The sequence below is a fragment of the Helobdella robusta genome (genome assembly GCF_000326865.2).
Source record: "Helobdella robusta unplaced genomic scaffold HELROscaffold_73, whole genome shotgun sequence".
Taxonomy (NCBI): domain Eukaryota; kingdom Metazoa; phylum Annelida; class Clitellata; order Rhynchobdellida; family Glossiphoniidae; genus Helobdella; species Helobdella robusta.
Window position 1 is genome coordinate 355,987 of NW_008705415.1, and position 23,309 is coordinate 379,295.

General features: G+C 33.0%; 3 protein-coding genes across 3 annotated transcripts in view; 1 reads left to right on the plus strand and 2 right to left on the minus strand.

Annotated features, from left to right (window-relative positions):
- The window catches only part of HELRODRAFT_181606 (hypothetical protein), a gene marked incomplete at both ends in the record, with an annotated part of 4,237 nt that extends 716 nt beyond the window's left edge, over nucleotides 1-3,521 (plus strand). The window contains 4 exons of the mRNA XM_009031397.1: nucleotides 541-621; nucleotides 931-1,083; nucleotides 2,872-3,009; nucleotides 3,213-3,521. Coding sequence (XP_009029645.1) covers nucleotides 541-621; nucleotides 931-1,083; nucleotides 2,872-3,009; nucleotides 3,213-3,521 — 681 coding nt within the window. The remainder of the gene's footprint in view (nucleotides 1-540; nucleotides 622-930; nucleotides 1,084-2,871; nucleotides 3,010-3,212) is intronic.
- Nucleotides 3,522-5,535: 2,014 nt separating this feature from the next.
- On the minus strand, nucleotides 5,536-11,398 carry HELRODRAFT_194312 (hypothetical protein; the record flags this gene model as incomplete). The annotated part of the gene is made up of 13 exons (XM_009031398.1): nucleotides 5,536-6,069; nucleotides 6,292-6,428; nucleotides 6,777-6,936; nucleotides 7,052-7,161; nucleotides 7,302-7,606; nucleotides 7,710-7,844; nucleotides 8,237-8,335; nucleotides 8,409-8,714; nucleotides 9,003-9,064; nucleotides 9,738-9,823; nucleotides 10,685-10,782; nucleotides 11,086-11,185; nucleotides 11,276-11,398. 13 exons carry the CDS (start codon nucleotides 11,396-11,398, stop codon nucleotides 5,967-5,969), a joined length of 1,824 nt encoding a protein of 607 aa, XP_009029646.1. The 3' UTR covers nucleotides 5,536-5,966.
- An 8,279-nt stretch (nucleotides 11,399-19,677) lies between these two features.
- On the minus strand, nucleotides 19,678-23,309 carry HELRODRAFT_181609 (hypothetical protein; the record flags this gene model as incomplete). Its single annotated transcript, XM_009031399.1, has 4 exons — nucleotides 19,678-19,816; nucleotides 21,101-21,297; nucleotides 21,380-21,933; nucleotides 23,228-23,309. The coding sequence occupies 4 exons, from the start codon at nucleotides 23,307-23,309 to the stop codon at nucleotides 19,678-19,680; spliced, it is 972 nt and encodes a 323-aa protein (XP_009029647.1).

Sequence of the window (23,309 nt, forward strand, 5' to 3'; positions counted from 1 at the left end):
TCATCATCAGCATCATCCTCAACGACGTCATCGTCGAAAATTATGACGTCATCATCAACGACAACATCATCCACAAAGCAACAACAACAACAGCATAAAAATATTAGTCATAATCTTTGTAATTATCCTTATAATCATCGGAACCATAATAATAATAATAATAATAATAATAATAATCATGTTAAAAGATGGTTGGGTGAATTGAACTTGGAGGGCTATTTTGATACTTTTCAAATACACCAGTGTACCAATTTGGAACATCTTGTTAACCTCTGGGAACTTCAGCTAACTACTGTATGTGTGTGTTTATGTGTGTGTTTGTGTGCGTGTGTGTTTGTGTGCGATGTATGTAAGTATTGAACTGAATGACATCACAACGGATTAGTAGTAGTTTGATTAATTTCTCTTTCATCATTCACTCATACATTCGTTCATTCATTCATTCAATAACCGATGCATCCATTCATTTATCGATTGATTCATTCATTCATCCATTTATTCATCTATTCATTCATTCATTCATTCATTTCCTCGTTCAAGGTGTTCCACATAACCAGACTTGGCTATGTAAACAGAATCATGTACTATATAAACCTATTGAGAAATAACCCGCAATTGTTGGTTAGTTTTGCTGCTGATGAGGCTGCTGCTGTTGTTGCTGCTTCAGCTGCTGCTACTAATGGTGGTGGTGGTGGTGGTGTCGATGGTGATGATGATGGTGGTGTAAGTAATGGTGTTGATGATGATTCAGTGTGTGAATGTTTTTTTTTAGTGTTCATTTATTCATTCTCTGAACTTTCCATCCATTGATTGATTCATGCGTTTGTTCTTCAATTTTTCTCATTCATTTATTTGCTTGCTCGTTCATTCATTCATTCATTCCATTCATTCATTCATTCATTCATTCATTCATTCATTCATTCATTTTAGAATGCTTACAACGACAAGTACAACGTGAACGGCTCCAACAACGAAATCATTTTCAGCAATTTCAATTCAACCAACAGCAACAACAACAACATCAACAACAACAACAATATCAATATCATTAATATCAATAACAAAGTCGTAGTATCTGCAAATGTATCTTTTCAAAAACAACATCAACAACAACATCAACAACAACATCAACAACAACAACAACAAAATCAACAACAACAACAGCCAATATTAAGTGAAGATGAGTTAAACAAACTAAAAGAGCTATTAATAAATGTTTGTTTTCATTTTTTTGGAATCTTTTCTTAATTGTAATCTTTGGTTTATTTGGTATCCTTGTGATCTTTTTTTTTATTTGTAATCGTTGTTTGTTTTTTTTTGTTCTTTGCAGTTACATTTCTATGTTATTGTTGTTGTCATTATTAATGTGACGTAATCACAACATCCACTACTCACCCACCCACTCAGTTTGATGTCCCCGATGATGACGTCATCTTACTATCATTACGATCATCGTCATCATCATTAACTTCTTCTACAACCACCACTACTACTGCTGCTGCTGCTGCTGCTACTACTACTACTACTGCCGCTGTTGCAACAATTAATTTTACAGCTGGTGGTAAAAATAATTCGTCATCATCAACGCCAAAAAGATCGACTGCTATGGAATGTAATGCTATTAAAACAACAACAACAGCAACATCAGCAACACAAACAACAACAACAACATCGTCATCGTCGTCGTCGTCACCATCATCTTCTTCATCATCAACATTATCATCCTTGAAACGACGTAACGTTTCTACTTCTGAGACAACGACGGCAACAAAAACACCTCAAACAACATTAACCACAACAACATCAACAACAACAACGACATCAACAACAGCAGCAGTTGATAATATGGAAACATTAACTTTTACATCTACAGTAAGATATTTTTATAATTATACTACTACTTCTACTACTAATACTACTACTACTACTACTACTACTACAACTACTACCAATTTGACTTCTACTACTACTGCTACTACTACTACTACTACTACTACTACTACTACTACTACTACTACTACTACTACTACTACTACTACTACTACTACTAATACTATTACAACACTGACGACGACGATGATGATAATAGCGATAATGAATTTATATTTTCAGTATTTAGGATCAGTGAAGTTATTGACAATTGACGACAAAGAAGTTGCCAGGAGATGCATTACCCAGATAAGAGTAATGCTGATGATGATGACGACGATTGTGATGATGATGATGATGATGATGATGATGGTAATGATGATGATTACGTTGGTTATGATAACGATGATGACGACGAAGATGATGTTGATGTGGTTTTCTTATTGTTTCACACCTTTATTGCGGTACAGAGATTTAGATGGTGATAATATTATTATCACCATTATTATATTATATTGTGTTGTATTATATTATATTATATTATTATATTATTATTATTATATTATTACGAGATGAGTGACGTCTTGATGACGACGATGAGAAAAGATGTTGACCTAGTCATCTCATCTGAGCACGTTTCATTCAACCACCACCGCAATATAACGGTTAGTCGTTCATTCATTCATTTGTTTATTTGTTCGTTCGTTCATTCATTCATTTGTTTATTTGTTCGTTCGTTCATTCATTCATTTGTTTATTTGTTCGTTCGTTCATTCAATCATTCATTCATTCCTTCCTTCTTTCATTCCTTCTTTCATTCATTCATTTATTTCTAGGTAGCCGCGATATCAGTCACATGAACTGCGTTTGTCAGTCATTCATTTAACCAATCATTACAATCATTTTAGTCGTCGCAATCACCACCATCATTGCCACCATCATCATCATCACCACCACCATCATCACCATCATAGCCATCATCATCGTCATCATCGTCATCAGGAGTTGCTAGGCAGCCACGACATCAGCCACATATACTGCGTGTGCCAGGACAGCGGCGACTTGCAGTACTTCAGCTACGTCACGTACGACAACATTGAGGGCAACCATTTCTGCCACGTTTTCGATGCGCAGACGACGGTTCGAATGTCGTCATTATGATCATGATTGTTATTATCAATCAATCTTCGTTGTTTTTTTTTGTGATGGCATAGGAATAATAATGATTGTTATTATGATAATATCATTGTTATCATTATGATTGCATGTGGTGTTGAGGTAATGATGATGACGTAGAGTGAATTACTACTCTGTAGTGACGACAATAACGCTCAAACCAACAGGAGAACTCGACAGAAATCGTCCTAACCCTCGGGAAAGTTTTCGAGAGAGCGTTCAACAGAACAAGAAAAAGTTCTAGACTGGAGGCCAATGATAAGCAGCTGCTGATGCTACAGCAGCTGCGACAGCAGCTGCATCAACATCAACAACAGCAGCTGCAGCTACCACATCAAAAGCAGCCGCCACAACGACTACTTCATCAACCACAAATACACCAGCAACAACATCAGATAGTTGTAGAACAACCACACCCTCAACGGCAGCATTCTGCTACTAGCGATTTAACCAATCAAAGAACTCTTATAGTTTAGTGCGATCAAAGAAAAACTTAATAAGAATACTAATAATAATAATAATTATTATTACTATTATTATTATTATTATTTAAGATTGTTGTAGTTTCGGTTTTTAATATCTTCTTACGTTTTTTCAACCGTTTATATCGAACCTTTTACAATTTCTGCATCATCAGTGTTCTTGTTATAGTTAGATAAATCTAGTCTTGTTGTTTAGAAACACGCACACACGAATACACAGACAAACAAACACACACATCCTCTCTTTTGTTATTTATATATTTAAATACATACATTTACTACAGAGAGAGAGAGAGAGAGAGAGAGAGAGAGAGAGAGAGAGAGAGAGGAGAGAGAGAGAGAGAGAGAGAGAGAGATCGTGGAAATGTTAATACTCTACACTAAAATCATTTTGGGCATGAAATATTTAAACCTTTTATTATACATATGGCTAAATAATTATAATTTATATATATAATATTATATATATATATATACATATGGCTAAATAATTATAATTTATATATATAATATTATATATATATATATATATATATATATATAATTTATTCTGTAACAGCTTTAATAACAGTGATAATGTTGTTCTTTGTCGCCACTTTTAATAATCACCTCATTATCGTCGTCATGTCGTCATCATAGCTACCATGTATTAATGTAGTTATATGTATATTTAAATCGATTTTATATGCAAATTTTATGCTAATTGCATGCAAATTTTATGGTAATTGAAGGCAAATTATGTGTCAATGTGCTATGTGTTGGTTAATTGTGATTATTGTGAGCCAGGATCTTATCAGTGTGTATTGAATGTTTGCAGCCGGTCAGTATTTGTGCTATGTATGTTTTGTGTTGTTCTTATTAATGTTATTATGGTCGTCGTCTTAAATTTCTTGATGTCATTATCATTGCTGTTGTCCTTCTTAATGTTGTGGTTAATGTTTTTGATCTGCACACACACAAACACACACACATACATACATACACACACACACACACACAACACACACTCATAAAAGAGGAAGACGATTTTCATATATAAAAAAAAGCTTATTTTCGATATATTAATTTTTGTTATTAATTTGTTCATTTCTTGTTCGTTCGTTCAGTGATTTGTAATTATTAAATTTTGATTGGATCACATTGAATATCGTTAAGAACAGCTGGTACCTTTATTCTCACTGCTATTTATATTCTTATTTTCATTGTTTTAAATTCAAATTTTTATTTTTCTGCTTCTTTCTGACCAACGAATTTGGATCTTTGTAAATTAGTAATTAATTAATTAGTAATTAATTAATTAGTAATAACTCATTCAAAAGCCATCCATACTTTCTACATTTGTATATGCTAAATTTAAGCGAAAATTTCAATCAGCTTATTTTCTCATTCATTCATTCGCTCGCTTAACCAATCGATCAATTAATCAGACTACCTTCTCTCATGTACCTTCTATATTTATATATATATAAATCTATAAAGATAGAGAGAGGGAGGGAGAGAGAGAGAGGGGGAGAGAGCGAACTTGTCAGAGACGCATCGAACATTCGATCAAAATTTGACATCAGGTTCCGACCATTTATTTGGTCATCCACAAGTGAAAAACATGTGAATTGGAAGAACAAACGATGGAATATCATCTCGACAAGGAAATCTCAGGTAGGCCTGAGTAGCTTATTGTTTTTACTCAGTAGCTTGTTTTTCGTTCTAAAAAATTGAAAATTTCTCAAAATTTAGGGTTTTTTGGTACATCTCTACAACTTCAACATGTATACCTGAAAGAGTGAAAAAGAAACAACTGAATAAAACAATTGAGAAAGGAAGAATTTACTCACGTATCTTAACGGACTTTTTAGAATTTTTCTTATTATTTTATTGTTTTTGTTATTATATTTATTTTAAAAAATGTTTCTTTAAATATTTCTCTGCACTGTTATTTGATACGGCTAAATGTTTTTTTGTTGGATTTTGTTGTTTTTGTAATTTTTTTATATTTTTCAAAATAAAAATGTTTTTCTTTATAAAAACTAGTTAATTCTTCCAAATGTATCGAAAAATATAAATGAGTGAGAGCAAAAAAGCGACTATGGCTTAAAAAAATTAACAGTAAGTAACGTTAACGAGACGATACTTCGCTTCAAATGTTCAAGTCTTCTCAAAGCTTCAGAAACGATACAAATTGCAATCAAGGTTCGCTCACGTGAATACGTATTTACACACATACACAGTTATACAAAAAGCAAGTCTTTACAATGCAAACGTATTGAAACAAAGCTGACTAATTATATAATAGGCAAAATGTATGTAATTAATTACACAGGTACGTATTAAATTACATTATTTACATTAAATAGTTATCAAAACAAATATTAAACAAACAATTATGAAATATAAACATAAAAATGTTAATGTTAACGTCTTACTTGAATTATAGTCTTATAATTATATGAGTTTAGAATAAAAATCTTGAAGGCACAACTGTAATTGGATGATCGCTGGTCTGTCCTCTGCTGATTGGCTCCAACAGCATGCCATCATGGCGAATCTGGTTTTGAATTTCAATTTGGTAGAATGAGATTGGTTGGATTTGAGTTTGAATGAATTTGATTAGTTAATTGTTAATGGTCGGATATGAGTTTGGTCAAATCTGACTGGATGAATATTAAGTAGACTTCAATTGTTCTATCAATCAACCATTTGTTTATATAGATAGGCCATTCATTCTTTCATTCATACGTTCATCAAACCATCCACTAATTTCACTAACAATTCATCGGGGCAGTCGTCAGGTTGGCTCAATCTGTAGCCATCTTGAAGATGGTCGATGATCTTTTCAGGAGCTATCTTATCGTACGGAAGTGTACATAGAGTCATCAGCTCCCATAGCAGCACACCAAATGCCCACTTGAAAGATCGATCGATCGATTGATTGATAGATCAATTGATCGATCGAATGATTGATAGATCAATTGATTGATCGATTGATTGATTGATCAATTGATGATTTGTTTGAATGGTTGGTTGAGGAATTGAACTTACTGTATACATGCAAAATGAATTGAAACAAAGAGAACTCGTTCGGATTTGTGACTAAAGTCTATCCTAACCTTCTATACAATTTATTGCATTCAACTTAATTGATATTGTTAGTTGAAAAGACAGATGTCGTTGAACATAATAAGAAAGCTGCTGTTTAAAAATTCATGAAGTAAGTCATCGGTCTCAAAATAACATTCAACAACAACAATGTACCGTATCACTTGAAGCAGAATAGACGCCATTGGACAATGCTTCAAGGGCGAGCCATCTGATTGGCCGAGGATCATTTGAATCTGACCAATCATAATCATCAGGAAACATATCAGCTGTTAGAGCAGAGTCAGTCACCTTGACATGCAGTTGGTTGTTTACTCTGAAAAAAAAGCATAAAAAATTAAAAGAATTAATTAAAATTCATTAATAATAAAATTAAATTAAAAAAAATACCATAATAAAATAGATAAATAAGTATAAAATAATTTTCTAACACGCAATTTCTAGTTCCTAGATCTTTGTGTATGAGATGTTTCTTGTGCATGTAGTGTACACCATGAGCTATTTGTATGCCCATGTATACGAGTTGCTGCAAGTTGATTGGCTGGTGGGAGGAGTTAAAAGTCAATCAAATAATCATTCAATCAATCAATTCATCAATTAACCAACCAACCGACCATTTGTTCAATTAGTAAATCGTGTAAACCACAAATTATTCAACAGAGAAACAATTAAAAAACACACTTGCTGTTGTTTGTGCTGCATAATATTTTTATTATTTATATTATTATTATTATTATTATTATTATTATTATTACTAATCAACATATAATCGGCTGGCGAACAACACGTGATAAGGAACCTCTTCAAATTCACACCAAATAAGCTGTCAACGTTAATACTACAGTTAATACTACCGCCATTATTACTACCGTTATTATTATTTCTATTATTACTATTATTATAGTTATTATTATTATTATATTTAATACTGCTGCAACTATTTTTGCTGTGCTGCCTGCTATGGTTGTGGTCCAGACTGCTGTCAGCTGCAAAATAATAATAAAGATGATTATCATTATCGTTAACTATTATTATTGATCATTATTATTATTATTAATTATTATTAATTATTATTATTATTATAATTACAAGCGTAAATTAGCATAGGCCTAGTATCTTTCTGAATGCAGGCAAACAACAATACGGCCAAATTATCGGATTTCAAATCTTTCATTAGGCAGCCTGACTTTAAGAAGTTGTAGGTTTGCTCTTCTGTAGCATCACCTGAAGGACGTGTGTTTAAGTGGTGATTAACTGGTTGATGGGTTGGTTGATTGACTGATTGATTGATCGGTTGGTTGACTGACTGATTGATTGGTTGGTTGGTCAGTCGGTCAATCAAATGATCAGTCACCTTCCAATCAGACAATCTATCAAATATCTCCCATTCAATTATCTTTCGTCTCTTAAATCTATCAACCAATCAATTATTTCCTCAATCAACCAATCTCTCAGATCAGTCATTCCAAAAATAAACCAACCAACTAACCAGCCAACAAATGAATCAACTCTCTCTTTAATCAACCAAGCAATTGATTATTTCCAAACAACAACCAATCAACTACTCAGTCAACTAATAAACCATTCTCAACCGACCGACCGACCAACCGACCAACCAGTTAAGGTCTTGATGACAACTTTCCTATCAACTTGTTTTTTTTCAACGATCTCTCGACTGCCAATCAGTCTGCCACTAAATATTCTTCCGTAGGATCCTAATAGGAATAATAATAAAAATAAAAACAACATTAATAACAATAAAAATAAAACTATTAGTGATGTACTGACCTTCCATAATTAAATCTTCTATGGCAACACTGCTAGCATCAATCTCCAACTCTTGGAGACTCATCTTAATGTCCGCTGACCTCAGGTAGGAGTAAGATAGATCTTGACGATGATCTTGTTGTTGTTGTTGATGTCGTTGTTGAGTCTGTGACTTGTGATGCTGATGTTTTTCATACTGTTGTTGTTGTTGTTGCGATTGTTGTTGTTGTTGTTGACGCAGTTGCTGATCAGAATGTGATGAACTCCTCAACACCATCATCTCTTCATCTATTGGCGTCCTTGCCATTGGAAACAGCTTGCAATTCTCTGAAATGAATGGATGAGCGAACGAATGAATGAAGGAATAAATGAATGAATGAATAAACAAAAGAATGAATGAACGAAAAAACGAATGAACAAGATTGTTTCCATGCGCGTAAGCAACTAATTTTAAACAATCAAGTTAGGATGAAGCAAAAACTAACCAAAAACAAGTCAATTAATGTTAAAAAATCAATCAATCCAATTGCCGGTTAAAATAGTACAACAATAATAATAAGCATAATAATAATAACAACAACAATAACAGGTAAATCAATAATAGCAACAACAAACCACCGAAAGTATCGTAAATACTCTTCCTCGAAGTCGACAACTGTCCTGTGGCATTCAAATTGCTGGAAAATGAATCGTAAAACAATAATTATTACCGCTATCACCACCCATTATTGTTATTATTGCAGATTATTATTATTATTATTAAAGATTGGCGTTGGTTCAGCAATTGCCAACGAACGCCAATCTGGTCAGATGGGGAAAGTTAAAAGATTCTCTATGTCCTCTATGCGGCGCTAAGCAAACTAACAAACATGTTGAGTCCAACTGCGGATCGATTGCTACACTAGCAAGATATAATATATATATATATATTATATTATTTTATTATACACACATATATATATATATATATATATATATATATATATATGTATATGTATAATAAAATTCTATCTGAGATCGTTAATAGGTTAAAGACATGTTGCCAGGATGATTGCCTGATATTCGCAGATATCGAGTCAGAGGGGGTTCAACCACTATCACGACTGTTCAACTCCAACCGCGAAATTGAAATTATTATGGAGTTAACTGTGTGCCATGAGACAAATCTGCTAAAATCAAGAAACTATCGAAATAGGAAAATAGTTTGAATTCATGTTTGAACGCTTTTCTAAAAAAATTTGAAATAACTCCGATTGGCATTTTCAATATTTTGAATTGGACGTTAATTAAAATTCATGGCCTAATTCATTTATTAACAAATTAATATGTAGACCCTGTAATTAAATCGACCTAGGCCATTTATTGCGATAGGAATGCTTCATAGCCAATTTGAAGACATTACCGTTTTGCACTTGTCCTAGACAATGAGCATTGTGCTTTTTATTGAACATTATCACATTTTTAATTATTTTTTTAATTTTAACGACTTGGGTTGAAACAAAAAAGTTTCCATTATTCATATCATCACAATTACAACCGATTTTTTTCAAAAATTCTTCTCCTTTTGTTCATATAACATGCACTGATAAGGAGGGAGGAGATGACTATGAGACAGCATATGGACCCAACAGCAATGTAAAAGTATTGGCTAGATGTTTCTGTATGTGTGTGTGTGTGTGTGTTTGGTTGTGTGTGTGTGTGTGTGTTTGTGGTGTGTGTAAGTGTGTTTGTTTGTGTGTAGATATGTGTGCGTGCGTGTGTGTGTGTGATTGTGTGTGTACATATGCATTTGTGTGGTGTGTTTGTTGTTGATATAACCGTCTATATTTGTCCTTGTTTTTAACAACCATAAATTAAATCATTTAATAACAGCTCAGCAATTCAATCAATTAATTAATTAAACAATCAATCAATCAAAAAATTCATCAACTAACCAACCAACCGATCAATAAACCAAGCAACAATAACAAACCAAACAAACCGCTAACCAGTGTAATAGGTAAAGTTATGAGGATTGAGATGATGGTAATGGTAATAAACTGAGTTATCATTGTTGTTGCTGTATGTGACATCTGTAGAAAATAAAAAATTATAATTATTAATAATTTTCAACAATTCCACTTGCTGTAATGACAAAAGCAATCACCACTCTTGCAGTTTTTCCTCCTTTTAACATTATATAAATATGTATTATTATTATTATTATTGTTGTTGTTGTTATTATTATTGTTATTATTATAATTATTGTTATTGTTATTTGGCTTGTTGCTGTGATGATGACGACGATGATGAGTGACTTGTATGTACATCGCCACATCTACCACACCATCAACACGTGGCTGCTGATGCTGGGCATGATGCTGTGCTGACAAGCACTGAACTGTCACCCTGAATACTTTGGTTGTGGAAACAAGTTTAAGTAATGATAACGATGATGGCGATGATGATTATGATGATGGTGATAGTGGCGGTGATGATAATGATGATGAGGATGATGATAGTGATGGTGATGATAATGATGATAGTGGTGGTGATGATAATGATGATGATGATTGTGATAGTGGTGGTGATGATAATGATGATGATAGTTATTATTATTATTACAGAAATATATATATACAGCGCTTTTTAATCGTTGGAACTCAAAAGATGGTGATGGTGATAGTGGCGGTGATGATAATGATGATGGTGATGACACCTGAATCAATTGTAGGCACTTCTCCTTCTCCTTTTACACTCATGGTCGGGTGGCTGATGATGTTATCATTTGACAGCTTGAACCAAATTTTATACGTCAACTAAAATTTGTTGTAAAATTATTATAGTAAGAAGTAATTATTATTATATGATTTAGTTATAATTACTTATAATTATATATATATAAATACCTTGGAGTCATCTTGGGAGTGTGTTGATTGGTGCCAGTTAAAATAAATATCATTAATGTTGTTCGGTATGACAAGAACCGTGTGTGAATTTATCTTTGGAACGCCATTTTCAACGTAGTGCATGTCCCCGATTAAATCTAATTTCATTTAAAATATATTTTTAAATATTATTAAATGATTTATTATTTTAAAAGTTGTAAATTTTGAATTTGATTAGTGCTGGTTGATTGGTTTTGATTACACGGTAGTTACTTGTTAATTAGGATAAAACTTCTAAATTTCATTAAAGATTAACATTAAATCGGCCATTAGATCAAATTAGATTAGGCTGCCTAACAAATTTTATATAGTTTATATTTTATTTTTTTGGAGTATGTTGTGCTGGTAGAAGAATAATTTACTTTAGTTTTCTTAGCCAGAAACTTACTTAGAACTCTGAAATTTTCAGATTTGTTGACGTACAAATTAAAGGAACATTTAACAAAAAAGATTTTAAAACATAAAATGAATAAACAATAAATTTTCGCCATTTTTTGGAAATTTGATCAAACACTTAACTAATCCTTGATAACATATGTTTAAAAGTTAATTTTGCTTGAATGAGAGATGGAGAAGTAGTCAGAGAAGGTGGAAGAGAGTTTCAGAGCACATAACTAGACATATGACATGCTTAGATTGGCTTACGAAATTGCGTGAATTTTAACGAGCAAGCTATATGAAATATTTACTTGACTTATTATGCTTAAAACATTTTAGTAATTCTATTTAATTTTATTAAATCAAACTATGTATTATTAAATTATTGTTGTTAATTTGAATATAAAAATTGCTTTTGCCAATCCGGTGGCTTACTGAAGCCGAAGGTTGGCTTACTAGGATCGGACTATAGTCACCCTTTTTTGCACTATTCGATCATGTTAAAATGTTGTTTGCTTATGAAATTAACGGCCTAAATAGATCAAAATTATTATTTGAACAACTATCTTCATTATATTCAACATTCTGCTGGTGCTCATAGAAAATGGTTGCTGAAATCATACGTTGGCTTACTGCAGTGGCTTACTGGGTCTCATATAAATGCGTGATAGCGGTTTTCTGTACATATAATGCTTTAAATAAATCAATATATTCATATCACAATTATTTTGTCAATATAAATAAAGAAATTGCTTTTGTCTGGTGAAATACAGTGGCTTAATCGGATTTTTTTTTCATATAAACAATACTATGAGATCAATCAATCAATCAGTCAATCAGTAGTCAATCAATCAGTCAATCAATCAATAGTGCTTTAAAACCGTAGGTTGGGTTTCTTGATTGTATATGTGTGATTAGTTGGTTGAATGAATAGTTAGCTGGTTGATTGGTTGATTGATTGATTGATTGATTGTACGTTTCTAACATGGAGTACCTACCTCAAAAATATCATCTATAAAGTTTGTGCCTTGTTATCGGTTTGTTTGTATGGTATGTGTGTTGGTTTGTTTCAGAGAAAAGGGCCAGAAAAATGCAAATAGAGATTTAAGCAAAAGATTGCTTAACACGAGTCAAAAAGAAGTCTTTACTTTAAGTTATAACCATTATATATGGTATATTGCACTGTTATATTAGACCTTCTAATTGCTGTATTGTTTTAGACATAATAGATCAAGCAAATATTTTATATAACTTGTTTGTTAAAACTCATGCATCTTTATAAGTAAGCCAATAATCAAGAAAGTCAGATAGTCCGACTCAAATTAAAGCCATCCATCCATTCCTGAAAAGTTCGTATTTGGAACTTTAAATTTTAAAAGTTGATTTTAATCGTAAAAAATGACATCAAAATCAAAAAACGAAACCGCTTCGAAATTTGATCAAAATTAACTTTTCAAATATTTTTTACTAATCAGTAAATCATCTTTTTGGAGACTTCTTCTGGAAACTAATCATCCAAAGTCCCATGGACCGATTGAAAATTTTGTTTGACAGTTGTTCATCTGGGGACTTGATGTCAGTGAAAGATCTGCTGGACTCCCAGATAGTGGATGTGAATAAGGCCAATGCTAACAACGTAACTGCGTTGCAGGTCTTCCACTAATCACTATTCAATATTTTATGATTAGTTTAGATTTTACAGTAAAATCTTTAAAATTAATTTGAAATAAAAAAGTGAAATTCTTACTTATAGTCACTATAGCGAATAGTCATCATATGTCCTTGTGAACAATAATGTTAATTAATAATGTTTTTAATTTAGCAATTTAATTAATGTCATGTCAGTGGTCCATGTTAGTTGGCAGTGTGTGTTTCTATTTATTTAAAATTTAATCATAATCATCAGTTTAATTAATAATGATGATTAATTTGATTGTGCAGTATAGCTAATGTGCCATTCTCATATGTACCTAATTTTCATACAAATTGGTAATTTTGTTTAGTAATATATAAATAAACATTGTTAAATATTAACAACTGATCAATTAAGGTGGCGTCAGCAAATGGTTATGACTCAATAGTGAAGTACTTGATAATGAAGGGAGCTGCCCTGGACAAGCACAACTCCAAGAAGTGGACCCCTCTGTTGCAGGCTTGCAGGCACGGACACTCCAACGTTGTTAGGACATTGCTTCAAAATCAAGCTAATGTTAATGCTAAGACTAGGTCAGTTTGCAAAGTATAGTTTGTATAACTTTGTTTTGCCTTTTGTTTATGGTCTTTTGTTTTTTATTTGATAGTGTTGTTGCTGTTGTTGTCAAAATTTAATTATTATTTATCATATTTTGTTATTTAATATTATTATTGCAGATATTATGATAGCTGAAATTACTAAACTGAACTCTTCAAAAGATATAATTCTTTTTCTATCAACACAGATTGGGAGTTTCAGCAATGTTACTGGCCAGCAAGAAGGGGAATGTTGAGACGTGCAAATTATTAAAAAACTCAGGGATTGACCTAGCCTCGTCAATGAATAGCGGTCCTTACGACCCCGACTGTGACATCACGCCTTTCATGGCTGCCTCATTCTACGGTCATGAGGAATTAGTTAAATTCTTCCTCAAAATAGGTGAGGACGTCAATCAAAGATCAGTTTCTTTGGGCATTTCTAGTCTTATGCTAGCAGCATTAAGTGGACATGAGGTGATTTTTATTAATTTTTTCTGTGATTTTTTTAAACTTTTTTGTAGTCATGTTTTTTGCTTGATGATGTAGACTTATTTGGATGAATAAATAGTTCAGTGATATCATTGAATAAAATGTTAATTTTTTTATTCCTGCTAATTTATCCATGATTTCCACTTTAGAGCATAGTTAGGCTGTTGGTAGAGAACGGTGCCAACCCGAACCTCACAGACATCAATGGCAGATCTGCCCTCGAGTTTGCCAAACTTCGAGATGACAAAAAACTTCAAGTCTATCTCAGCAGGATCACCGACGCCTGTTCAAATGCAGGTGCACTCTGGCTTTCTTATCGTCATCATTGCCATTATTGCCATTTCTATTCTTATTCTTTTTATGATAATAATAAATTTTGTTATAATAATTATTTGTCGTATTTCATTATTCCCAGTGGTCGAAGATGCCAAGTTTGATATATTAGATGCAATTAAAAAAGGTTACGTTATTGTTAACGGTTTGTTATTATTATTATTATTATTATTATTATTATTATAAAATTCATCTAGTTATATTCTCCCAATACCATTTTTGCTCTACCTCTTGAAGTAATTAAAACCTACCTAAAATAAATTTAATAGGCAACTTGCATAGAGTCCGAGAGATTCTCGATCAGGACATAAACCAGCGGGACGCCAGCCAGTCTGAAGATGGCGCCACTGCACTGATGTTCGCCTCCATACTGGGGAGGTTGGATATCGTTCAGGAGTTAGTGGAGAGGGGCTGCGATGTTAACAAGCAGGACCACCTCAGCGGCTGGACTGCCCTCATGCAGGCCGTGTATCATGGGTTTGTAATAATTTCATTCTGTTATGATTCATAATTACGAATTGTTGTCTTATTTTTATTCATATAATTTAAAATTTTATTATTTTTTTTTTGTTATTTTAAATCTAAACTTTAGGAAAAAGTCCATAGCCAAGTATTTGATCAACTCAGGGGCAGATGTGAACATGAAAGCCAAGTACAACTTCACAGCTCTTGATATGGTCATGCTATTGGGTTAGTAAGGCGGATTACAATCGTGCCTTGGCTTCTGTTGTTTTTCTCATTGCAATTATATTTCGTTTCTAAATCTATTGTAGGTAGGATTGTTTAATAACGATCCAAATTGAAAGATACTTAATAAAATATCTACATACAAACACACACAAGCACACATAGGCACACAAACACACTCACACACACACAAACGTTAGACAACATAGATACAGAGCTGTATAGATTGCTTGCATCTGCTACGATTAGCGTCATATCCTCGCCAGCATCTTTAGAGGTGCCAAATGACGGTTCCAACTTAAACCTTCTTAATTCGTCATCATCTTCCAGTAGAAGCACATCGTTCTCAAGTCATTTCACCATAAATAGGTGGTGCTGCTGATGATGATGATGGTGTTGATAATGATTACCATTAATATATATATAATGATGACGATTTTAACCATCGAGAATAATATTCGTTAATACTCAACAAAATTTTTCAATTTTGAAGTAGCACCAGTTCAAAGTCCCATCTCAAGGTTTGTAACGCTGAAACTCCTTCTTTACAACTGTTTGCATGGTTAACATCTGTTTACGACCTTTCAGACAACAGTTTACGAATCTTTACATTTTTCTTTACGACATTTACAACCGTTTACATCTCCTTTACTTTATTTAGCGTAATTTTATTCACCATTTCAATCGCTAACTAGCTGGAACAAATGTGAATGAATGAACCTATCATATTTATTATTAATAATTACTATTATCGTTACTATTATTTTATTATTATATATTATTTTTTTAAATATTTTCCGAATAGTTTTTGAAAAATCATTCAATCAGTTCGATTATCTTTCAAACAGTTTTGGTGGAGCAAAATGTCAGACAGGTTTAGGCACCTAAAATTAGGAACGACGCTGAATAATAATAATAATAATAATAATAATAATAATAATAGTAATAATAATAATAATAATAATGATGAAATTCCTATAAGTATCAATGTCCTAGAAAGCAGCGCCGACTCCACAAATACGTCAAAAAACAATAATAACATAAATAATAATAATTGCAATAATAATAATAATATAATTAGTAATTATGATAACAGTAATAGTTTTTTGACCAACAAAAGCTATAAGACCATATCGACCAGTTTTACGTCCCTTAAAAACGCGTTCGTCTCTAATAGTAGGAGGAATAAGTTTGGAAAAACGAAAAACATCAACAGCGTCATCAACTACGTCACCAATAATAATAATAATAACGTCATCAATAATTATACCTTGAGACGTTTTTCGATGGTTAGAGATGGTAATATCTCAACTAAGAATAAGTCTTTAACTTTGCCTGTTGGTTTCATTTTTCGCAGTTGTTTGTTTGTTTGTTTATGTCTATTTATATAGAATATTTGTATGTCTGTGTGTTTGTGTACGCTTTGTTTGTGTCTCTATATGTTTATATCGCGTATTAGCCTAAAGAAAATAATTTTTTCCAGGCCGTAGAGTTGAAAGGCATCAAAAAGCAGTCATCCATGCCAACGACGTCACAGAGTAATATAAATAATAATAATATAATTAATAATATAAATAATAATAATATGATTAATAATATAAATAATAATTGTATGAGTTTAAGTCCAATAAAAGTTTTGGATTCGCCTTTGAGTGCCTCTTCTAACGATGACGAGTTTGCTGGCTTTAAAAATCCACTCTTGGCTACTATGGTTATTATTGTTGTTATTATTATTATCATTATTATTGTTATTATTATTACTATTATTGCATGGTGTTACTTCATCTTCCCCCCCAGAACTCAATGAATATCCTATCGCCGAACATCAACGCCATCAGTAGCAACAACAATAATAATAGCAATAATAATAATAAAAATAATAACGTGGTCCCTTTTGGCACCATTTTGAAACCAAATCAGCTACCTCTGTTTCTACCTCCGCCCAATTTCAACGCCGAATCGTATTTTAAGATGCCCCAGCCAAGGAATAATAGCCCTAGAGTCGCTGCTGATTGTGATGATAATGATGACGGTAATAATAATAATAATAACAATAATAATAGTCAAAATGGCGGGGATAAGAATGCGAGAAGGAAAAGGAAGAAATTTTATAAATGTTACAACAAGAATCAGATGGGTCATCGTAGCCATAAAACAAACGATAGTAATGATGATGATGATGATAAAGATATCATCGATGATGCTGATGATGATAATAGGAACAATGTAAGTCTAACTAACCGCGATAACATTTTTGTTGTTATCATTATTAATTTTATTATTATTTTCTGTTGTTATTGCGGGTAATTCTTTCATTTCTTAAATTAATTAAATTAAGCGCTATGTCATTATTATTTGGTCTTGTACGTCACAGGTACTGGTAGGCCCGGAGTATGACGTCCTAGCTAAAAGGAAAAATCTTAATAATAATAATCATAATAATAATAATAATAACGACACTAATAATAATAATAAAAATAATTATAAAAGCGACGCGTTGATAATTGTCGAAAGCGTGACAGCCACAAGCAGTAGCAACAATAGCAGCCAGGAAAGCACAAACTCAACATGCACCGCCTCTCACAAATCATCACCATCTCACACGGGAAACAACAACAACACAACAACAATCACAAACAACAATACAACAACAACAACGAACAACGTGACCATCACAACAACCTCCACATCAACAACTAACAACTCTTCCTCATCGTCCTCATCATCTTCATCCTCATCGCCGACCACAAACGTAAGCCCATCCACGTCATCGGAAACGGAAGAGCTGAGGCGTGGCCTACTTGTGACGTCACAATTGCGTCGCAATAAGATCAGCCAATCAGGAGCGCCGCACGGATTTCAGAGGGTTAAAATTGGATCGAGTACGTCATCCAGTACTGGTACTTTAACTGCCGGAAGTGAAAGCTTAGATAGGTTTTCCGGTCGGTAATAGTAATAGTAGTAGTAAGTAGTAGTAGTAGTAGTAGTAGTAGTAGTAGTAGTAGTAGTATATTTTCTTTAAAAATTAAAATTACGAATTTTACGTGCCAGACACCAGCAAGATGCACTCGGAATCAAGTACGTTGATTGATTACGATATGACAATTCCTAATTCGCCTTTCGATCAGCCAATCAAAAATAGCGAACCACTTGAAATCGACCAATCAAAATTTCCTATTCACATAACTATTGACCAATCCGAGACTTTGGTGAAAGCTGACCTACTTTTGAATGGTTGGCGGTGTGTTTTTTTTCATCGTTGTGCCGATAAAGATGATGTTGTTGTTGGTTTGAAAAATTCTTGATGGTGATAATTTGGTGCCTACGATGACGTAAATGGTGATAATGATTCAGTCATTATTTTGTTTTAATTATTTGTTTTAAAATTTTGACCAGACAACTTGAAGACAGTGCTCGAGAGGTACTCGCTGCAGAAATATCAAACCATTTTCGAGGAACAAGAGGTACAGTGAGAATTATTTCATCATCATTTCATGGTTTTATCATGCCATAAACTCAATTTTTCAGAAGTTTGCTTGTCTAATATACCTAATCAATATAAATAATTCATTCATTCATTACGATGCATGTGGCTTACTAAGATGAAAGAGTTCGTGAATATTCATGAATTTTTTAAATCCCGCCAACTTTTTTCCTGCTCTGCAGGTTGACATGGAGGCCTTTCTTGTTTTAACAGAAAGTAACCTCAAAGAACTTGGAATCACGTGTGAGAGAAACAGAGGACAGCTCATGTCAATCATTCGTGGTATCAACCAGTCAAAGCAGACTGACGTCTGATCGTATCACTCTTATTGTATTACTCTTATTGTATCACTTTTATTGTATCACTCTTATTGTATCACTCTGAATGATTAAAAACTACTTGTTTAAACATTCTGATAAGAAAGAGAGAGAGAGAGAAAGAGAGAGAGAGATATGAAAGAAATTAGAGATTAAATATTTTTTTTTCGATAGAAATTTATAGACAAAGTTATCCATCCTCTCAAATTCATCCATTCAATCATTCGTCCAACCATCTATTTATCTCTATTTACCTATATATCTATCTCTATCCATCTATCAATTTGTCTATCCATCCATTCATCTAGCTGTCCATTTAATATAATCTAGTAATTTAATCATTTTGTATTCACCGACAAACAAATTCACTCATGTGCACGTCATCCGTGTATGTTATTGTTTGTACGTGCATAACATACGTACGTGCGTGCATGCATGTGTGTTCATGTGCTATCAGTATCAACATATCCATCATATGACTGTTTGTTGAACATTGGAAGAATAGAGATGTACCGAATTTTCGACAAATAATCGAAAATTGCTGCCACTTTTAAAGATCGATCAGCTGAATGGCGCGATTCCCTTTTAAGTTTTTGGTTTTTCTTGGATTCTCGAACATTAATTGTTCAATATTTTGGCCATCATTGCTATTAAAATGTGTGCAAATGAACAAGGGATTGAACGTGATTTCGATGGAGAATTGCTGGGGTAGATAGGGATCGTTCTTTACTGGTTTCAATAGCTTCTTTTTCATTCATAAGGATGGAATTTTTTTCAAAATTGTACGTTTGGTGTGACAGAACTATTCGGCCTTAGGTGCATACTCAATGAAAATGCCTCTTTGTATGTGCTTCATCGCTTATTTGCTTTTAAACAACAGTATATTATCATTTATTGTTGTTGTTGTTATTATTTATTGTGGTGGATTATAAATAAAAATGCTAATTGTGCTATGATTTATATATATAGATAGCTGGAGATTTTTGTTATTTTCAAGTTTGTTTATGTATGTGTCTGTTTGTCTGTGTGTGTGTTCGCATGTATGTAGGAATGTGCGTGCGTATGTTTGTATGTGTGTATATGTATGAATGAAATAATGTATGTGTGTTCGTATCTTTTGTATATTTAAGTTTTGTTCCGGAAGTATATTTCTACATCTAAAGATGAATTCAACTCGGAAATTTTATAATAAGTTATTTGTTTGTAAAAATGAAAATATAAATCAATAAAAAATCAATGTCAATAATAGATGGAGTAAGCATCAGAGCCGTTACAATCGACAGATAGTGTTGTCTACATAAATTATATACACGCCCTCAACCTGAATGGAACCACATTGTACAGTAAATTAAAAGCAAACTAAGTGACTGAATACATACATATATACAAGGAAACACACACACAAACACACTAATACATACGCATAAAACACATATATCCATGCATACATACATAGACAGACAAAACTTTGAGAAAGTTAAAAAACACCCTAGTAAAAATGGTAGAAAACTACTGAATCTCTCCTTAGCGACCAAGGCAATAAGAACATGCACAGATGGATATATATATATATATATTATATATATGCATGCAGACGCACCAAGGTTCTTAACAATACCAAACCATCCTATCGCCAATACCGATACGAATAAATACGGCTCTACGATGTTTCATCGAGAGTGGTAGCAATACCCTTGTATTTTTTAACAGGTGGTACGCGAGGGTAACTAATATTTCATCTGTGCCAATGCATTCGGTGGTTAATTTAGAACTTGTAGAAGTACGGTTGATATCATGCTCTATACTCTCTTTCTCTCTCTCTCTCACACACTCTCACACACACACATACACACACACACTTAATACCTGAATATAGTTAGCAAACAGCCTAGGAAAGTTACTAAAATACTACTAAAACTGTTCTTAGTGGCCAGGTCGACAGCGGCGTTGCAGTAATCGTCGGTGCAGCAAGTGACGTTGTGGTTCCGGCTGGTGAAAGGTTTGCAATTATTCGAGCATGTTCTCGTGAGTCGGTATATATCCGCCGATTCGTCGGTTATTATCTGTTTGTCATATTGGATGTAAGAAGGAATGTTTTAATTTGTATTCGGTATTTATTGTATTAGTAATAATTACTATACTAACAGTACAATTTGTTTGGCATTTGGTCTTTCTTACAAGTTCTCTGTCTATTGGATCGAGACATTCATTCTCGTTAACATCACTGCTGTCATAAGCACACTGGTAGCAGTAGAAGAAGTCACGTTTGTGGCTGTCGTAGTCACGTTTGTGGCTGTCGTAGTCGCGTTTGTAGGTGTCGTAGTCGTGTTTTGGGAAGTCGTAGCTGCTGTCGTAGTCGTGAGTTTTGTAGTTGTGGTAGTCGGTGTCTTGGTCTTCGTAATGATAGCTATAATCACTACTTTTCTTAACGCGTAAATTGTTGATGTTGTCGTTGCGAGTGGTCATGGTGCTGATGCTGTTGATGTTGTTTAAGTTATTGTAGTCTGCGTATTCTACCTGTTTCACGATTTTATTTATGCGGTCGGATTCGTTGTTGATGTAAACGTAGTTGTCGTAGTCGTCGAAGTTGTTGTTGTTGTTGCTGTTGTTGTTGCTGCTGATGATGATGATTTGGCGGACAATTTTGTTGATGTTTTTGCTGTCGTTGATGTTTTTTACGGCCCTGCGACTGCGTTTTTCTGTTGAAGTTTTGTTGTTGTTGTTGTTGTTGATGTTGTTGCCGCTGATGATGTTGTTTGCTAATAAGTTATTAAGTATAAAGTCATTAAATATGTTATTAACTAGTATGGTAGACAATGTGTGCGTGTGTATGTATGTATGTGTGTGTGTGTGTGTGTGTGTGTGTGTGTGTGTGTGTGTGTGTGTGTGTGTGTGTTTGATGAAAGTTAGTGTAATTAAAAATACAGGATATACAGTAATAAGATGAGCAACAGATCAATTATATTTATTTGTCCATCTTTTCAATCGTTTGTTCTACATTTATTTATTTGGTTTTTATTTGTTCAAATTCTCTTCATTCATTCATTCATTCATTCATTCATTCATTCATTCATCCATTCATTCAATCTTTTGCTTGGACTCGTTACATCATCCATAATGTTAGCTGTGTTGGGCAGAGTGTAGGAGTTCGGTGTGTTTGTATACATCTATTTAACCTTCTAAAATGTTTTCGAGTGTGTGTGTGGGTGTATGTGTGTATATATATATATATATATATATATATATATATATATATATATATATATATATGTATATATATATATGAATGTTTGTATGGCGTGACAAAATTAAATTAATATTGCCGGTCAAACAAAGATGATTGATATGGTTGTTGATGTTTGCATGAATTATTATAATGAGGGAGCCGGTCACGAATAAATTATGTTAATTACTATAGCGTGATGATCACGTTACGCTGGATGAAGAATAGGATGGATGGGTGGATGGATGGGTGGATGGATGGGTGGATGGATGGGTGGATAGATGAATTCGTAACAAAAAGTTTATTTCGATTTATTCATAAGTAGGTATGTGTATCGATGTATTATGTTCTGTTTTATCCCTCGGTGAATGAATGAATGAATGAAAAAACGAGGGAAGAATGGATTAAATGAGTGAACAAATCTACCAGCGAATAAACGAAAGATTTATAGATTGTTAGTAGATTGGATGCGTGAATCAATCAATCTATAAACCAATGAATGAACGAGTGAGTGAATTAATGAATGAGTGAGTGAATGAATGAGTGAGTGAACGAGTAAAGAAATAAATGAGCTAATAAAAGAACGACAGAACCAATAGATAAACAAAAATGAAGAAATGAAAGGTTAAAGTCCCTTATGGATTGGATTGGCTTATAAAGCGCGCGCATTAGGCGTCATTCTAAACTAGATCCACATAATAATAATAATAATAATAATAATAATAATAATATGATGATGATAATAGTAGTAGATTGAAAAATTAACAAACTTTTATCAATGTAATTTTTGAGATGATAGGCTATTGTGACTGTTTTAACAACATTGTCGTCGCTATAATCGTCGTATTCCAT